The 5513-nt window shown below is 36.8% G+C and overlaps 1 protein-coding gene across 1 annotated transcript; it reads left to right on the top strand.

The window, feature by feature from the left end:
- The first annotated feature begins 4747 nt into the window (after positions 1 to 4747).
- LOC142643889 (uncharacterized) lies at positions 4748 to 5122 on the top strand. The gene has a single exon (XM_075818612.1). The coding sequence runs from the start codon at positions 4748 to 4750 to the stop codon at positions 5120 to 5122; it is 375 nt and encodes a 124-aa protein (XP_075674727.1).
- Positions 5123 to 5513: the final 391 nt, after the last annotated feature.

Here is a 5513-nt window from a genome sequence, read left to right as displayed (position 1 = left end):
GAACCCCAAGCAATCTAAAGGGCGAGAAGTAGATCCCGGTATTGGTGAGGTGATGAAGATGATAGACACCATCACTTCGTGTTTGGCAAACTTCACCCTAAGGTTTGAGAATCGCAACTCAAGTACCCAATCCTCTAAGGATATCACCCCAAACGCCCGTGCCGTGTGGGTGAAGAAGGGTACTTATGCATAAGCATTAGATCATGTCCGTGCATCAATTCTTTCAATATGTTGTGACATTGTTGGTTGTTTGCTTATATTTTTCATTCTAGCATGTTTTTATTGTTTTTGTTGTTTTAAAGCTTTGAATGTTTTTTTTTCTTTTTGATCAATCTTTACTTGCTTTGTGTAAAAAATTCCAAAACACAAAAAAGTAGAAAATCCAAAAAGTTTGATCGGCATTTTTTATGTTTTGTCACACACATGTTTAGCCTTGTACCTCTGTAAATATGGCTTTGTGCATTTACAAGCTTAACTTGTTCTTTATGCACTCATATCATTGTGGGAAAAATCTTGACATCTATGTCACTGTTGTAAATAGATCTTCAACCTTGTCATGAATGATAAGCCAATAGTTTTGTTGATCTTGAAACATGCATAGACTTAAGCCTATATATCTTCCCACTCTTTTATGTTTTTGCTCTATAGCTTAACAAATGTCAAATCTTGAAAAGAGATAATGAGCTGCAAAAGCTGTCACACATACCAGTATTTGACTAGGAAAAAGGGAAAGCGGCTTGTATTGTAATGTATAGTGCCCAAAGAGCCAAAGGCTTTTTCATCAATTTGAAATATCAAAAATTTCAGGCATCGATCTCAAAATGATATGTAATGAAGTGTAAGAAGCCAAATGAAAAGCTTCAAAGTTATGTAATCAAGTCTATGTGGGAGGTCGTATATGCTCATTTCCATAATTGAGATTGGTCACTTAGTGCTAATTGTGTATGTCTTGGTTGAATTGATCATTGAAACTTCATATTAGACTAAGGACTATCTCATATTTGGTATCCACATACATCACACACGTCTATGCTCAATGAATACTTTATTCATTTGTGTGATTGTACTTGATTAAATTTGTTGTACATATTCAATCATATGTTGATCAAACACAAAAAGATTTTTAAGTACTTTAGTTGTTTTTGGAAAATGTTTTTGTTTTGAAATATTTCAGAAAATCCAAAAATTTTACAACTCTGTTTTTGGCAACTCACTTGCGGGTCATGTCAGTTGCAAGGCCCCAGTCGCGAGCTTGCTCAGAAGCTTTTGCGACTCCCTGGCGAATGAGTCTGCAAGTCGCGAAAAACATTTAGAAAGTTTTTCAAAATTTATGAGTTTTGGTAATTTTTCGTGACTCAATTTCGTGACTATATCGCAAGTGGAAGCTCCAGTCACGAGCTTACACAGAAGCTTTTGTGACTTACTCGTGGGTGGGTCTCCCAGTCGCGAAGAAGACTTAGACAAAATTTTCAAAATTTTGTTCAAGGGTTTTTGGTGACTTGTTTTTGCGACTTGCTCGCGAGTCATATTAGTTGTGAAAATTGCTTGTTTTGCACAAAGAGGGTTAAATTTCAAACAATTTTCCAAAACTTTTCAGTTTTCCTCGCATTATGTGCATAACTCTGTCTTCTCCGCCTCTCCCTCTCCTAAAACTGTCATTTTCAATCACAAAACCTCCTTTTTCTTCTTCAATACTTCATCAATCTTCAATAAAAGGGGTAGGTTTTATCTTATTTTCACTATATTTCAAGTTTCTAGCCCTAGTTTTCTTGGATTTTGTGTATATGTTAAGATGTTGAGATATGTATAATATATGCCGAAATCGTTATCAACATATATTCCTCATAAGAATACTGAAAATGTTATCAATCCAATATTGGTTACATATGTAACAATAAATTATAGAAATTTAGTACATTAGCTTTAAAAGTAATAACTTAATTCATTATTACATATTTAAATTCTTTTTAACGATGTTAGAGCATTGTTGTTTTTTGTTTTTTGTTGAAGTTAAACGAAAGATTAGTGCATTGTTGTTATTTCCTTGTAATTGTACAATATTTAGTGAATACATTATTTTATTGAATTGACAAATTCTTCATTGGTAAGAATAAGATCTCATTCTTTGAAGTAAAGGATTGGTTAATTGGAAAACAAGACACGAATTTGACAATTAGACTGAAGTCTTGGATAATAAAGTGTGGCTAGACGAAACATAGATTGCTATATATAGATTGCTATAAGATATGGAAACAAAGGTCAAGGGCATTGTGGCTACAAGAGGGTGATCAAAATACAAAATTTTTTCACAATAGGGCATCTCACAGATATAAGAGATATAGAATTGAGGAATTGAAGAATGAAGCGGGAATGGCATGTACCGATGAAGAGGAGATAGAAAAGATTCTGATTGAATATTATTAGAACCTATTTACCTCAGCCTCACCATCAAATGTGGAGGAAGTACTGATGGCAGTTGCCACAGTTATCACAAATGAACAAAATGCTATGCTAGTTGCAAAGTTTGTCAAGGCTGAGGTGGAGGTGGCACTACAACAAATGGCACCGCTAAAAGCACCAGGACCTGATGGTTTACCTCCTTTGTTCTACCAAAAATTTTGGCCATCTATTGGTGAGGATGTTTCAAAGGCAGTTCTCAATTGCCTAAACTTAGGTTTAATCCCTTCTTCCATAAATCGCACTTTTATAACTTTAATTCCAAGAGTAAAAAGCCCTTCTGTAGTTTCAGAATTTCGCCCCATTACTCTTTGTAATGGCTAGACATAAGTAAGGCGTATGACAGAGTGGAGTGGCGCTTTCTGATGGAAATTATGTGGAAGATGGGGTTTTGTGATACTTGGTTGAATCTCATCCATGAATGTATTAGCACGGTGTCCTATTCAATCTTAGTTAATGAGGACCCTAAAGGTGAAATCTTCCCTTCTAGGGGAATTTGCCAAGGGTACCCATTGTCACCATATTTGTTTCTATTATGCTCAGAAGGGTTGAATAGAATGATTCAAAAGGCTACAAGGGAAGACATTATTAGAGGCTTTTCATTATGCAAAAAAGGACCAAAGATTACTCACCTATTTTTTGCAGATGACAGCTTACTATTTTGCCGTGCAAGGAGGGAAGATTTACAAGCTATCCAAAACATCCTAACCAGCTATGAGCATGCACCTGGTCAAAAAATAAACTGAGAGAAGACAACACTTTTCTTTAGTAAAGCTGTGTCCGATGGTATGAAGGGAAAAATTATTGATTTTCTAGGGTTCCTAGAAATAAAGGAGTATGAGAAGTACCTTGGGCTGCCCGCTCTTGTGGGAAAAATAAAAAGGCGAGCCTCAACTACATCAAGGAAAGGGTGTGGGCAAAACTTCAAGGTTGGAAGGAAAAACTTCTATCTCAAGCAGGAAGAGAAGTCTTACTAAAGGCGGTGGTTCAAGCTATCCCTACTTTCGCAATGAGTTGCTTCAAATTGCTGGTGGGTTTGTGCAAAGAAATTGAAATGCAAATAAGAAAATTTTGGTGGGGCGAGTGTGGTGGCCAAAGGAGAATCCATTGGAAAAGTTAGGAAATACTTTCTAAATCGAAATCCGAGGGAGGAATGGGATTCAAGGATTTGGTTAGGTTTAATGAGGCTATGTTGGCGAAGCAAATTTGGAGATTACAAACTGAGAAGAATTCTTTGCTGCATAAGGTGTTCAGCACTAAGTACTTCCCCTCAGGATCGGTGTTTGAAGCAAGAAGCTCCACACTGTCATTTGCTTGGCAGAGTTTGCTCAAAGCTAGGCATGTCATTGAACAAGGAATGATGTGGAGAGTTGGTGATGGCACATAGGTGTTCCATGATAAGTGGATTCCTAGACGTTTCCCAACTGGAGCTGTGTCACATACACTAGGATTTAAGGATGATTCCATCGTTTCTTCACTTATAGACCAAACTACAAAAGAATGGGATGGGCAGCTGATTGATCTTAAATTGCATCCTTAATGGCTCAAAAAATAAAAGCCATTCTGTTATGCAGATCGATGATGAGGGATTGCATAGTTTGGCCGCGAACTAGGGATGGAAACTACTCGCTAAAGGCTGGATATCAATTGTTGGGAGAGTTAGAAAATAGAAAGGTAGCTTTGGTGTCAAACAATAACAACATGAGAAGTTTTTGGAACGGAATTTGGAAGATGCGGATTCCAAATAAAATAAAATAAAAACTTTTGTTGGCGAGCCTACACTGAATCCCTTCCAACCTTAGCGAACTTACATCGGCGGAAGGTAATAACCTCTCCTCTGTGCAGCAATTGTGGGAACGACAGCGAAATGGCACTGCATGCACTATGGGAATGTGATAAAATATAGGTATGTTGGGGTCTTGCTTTTAATAAAGTGTGACAACTACAGCTGCATTTGGGCTCTTTCACTGAACTAGTGTCTATTGTGAGACAAAATGAGGAAGATCTGGAACTATTCACGGTGGTAGCATGGTATGTTTGGTGCAGACGAAATAAGTGCCATTTTAATGAGCAAAGCATGCCACCTGAGAAGATTTTTGACGCGACAAAATTTGCTCTAAAGGATTTCCAAGACAAATCAGAAAACAGACCTAAGAAAATAAAACCACAGCTTCAACATTAGGCACCACCTGAACCGGGATTGTACAAAGTGAATTATGATGGAGCATACTTTGCAGAGGAAGAGGAACCTGGAATTGGTGTCGTAGTGAGGAACAAATTGGGGTAGGTGATGGCCTCCTTAGCAGAAAAACTAGTCATGCCGTCATCAGTAGAAGTTCTTAAAGCGATGGCAGCAAGGAGGGCAATGATCTTCATGGAGGAATTGGGTTTGCGTCAAGCCATTTTTGAAGGAGATTCAGAGATTGTTGTAAAGGCTTTATTAGGGGACTGCCTAGACTGGTCTAGTATTTGGCACATTGTGAAAGACTGTAAGTCTTTAATGGGTTCTTTTCAAACCTGTTCTTTCTCTCATGTTAGGCAGCAGAGCAATGGAGTAGCTCATGCTTTAGCTAGGAGAGCAAGAAAGTCTTCACAGTTAACTGTATGGATGGAATCCGTTCTACCAGACATTTCCTACTTAGTGTATGTTGATGTAACGACATAATTTCTTCATATTTCAATAAAGTGGATCAATACTTTTTCTCAAAAGAAAAAAAAAATCCTCTAATAAAGCGAGAAACCAGAACGACAGTTGCACTTATTAAATCAACAAAAATATTTTATTAAACCATGCCAGAGTAACACAATATCATAAGCATAGTTATTAAACCTGGACTAGATGTTGATCCAATTTATGATCTTGGTTACTGGTTCAACTAGTGGGTTAATGGTTGAACTGCAGTGTAAAATTAAAAAAAAAAATTAAATCATAACATGAATATGTAAAAAAAAAAATGGCATATGCCTGAATTAAACTTGCCATTATAATTCAAAATCAAGGTTTTGCAAGCTATTTTATCAAATAAAGAAAAGGTTTTACAAGCAATAGCATTAGA

Source organism: Castanea sativa, chromosome 7 (genome assembly GCF_040712315.1).
Source record: "Castanea sativa cultivar Marrone di Chiusa Pesio chromosome 7, ASM4071231v1".
In the NCBI taxonomy this organism is placed as follows: Eukaryota; Viridiplantae; Streptophyta; class Magnoliopsida; order Fagales; family Fagaceae; genus Castanea; species Castanea sativa.
The sequence above is the reverse complement of the archived record's forward strand: the minus strand, read 5'-3'. Positions and strand labels throughout refer to the sequence as shown.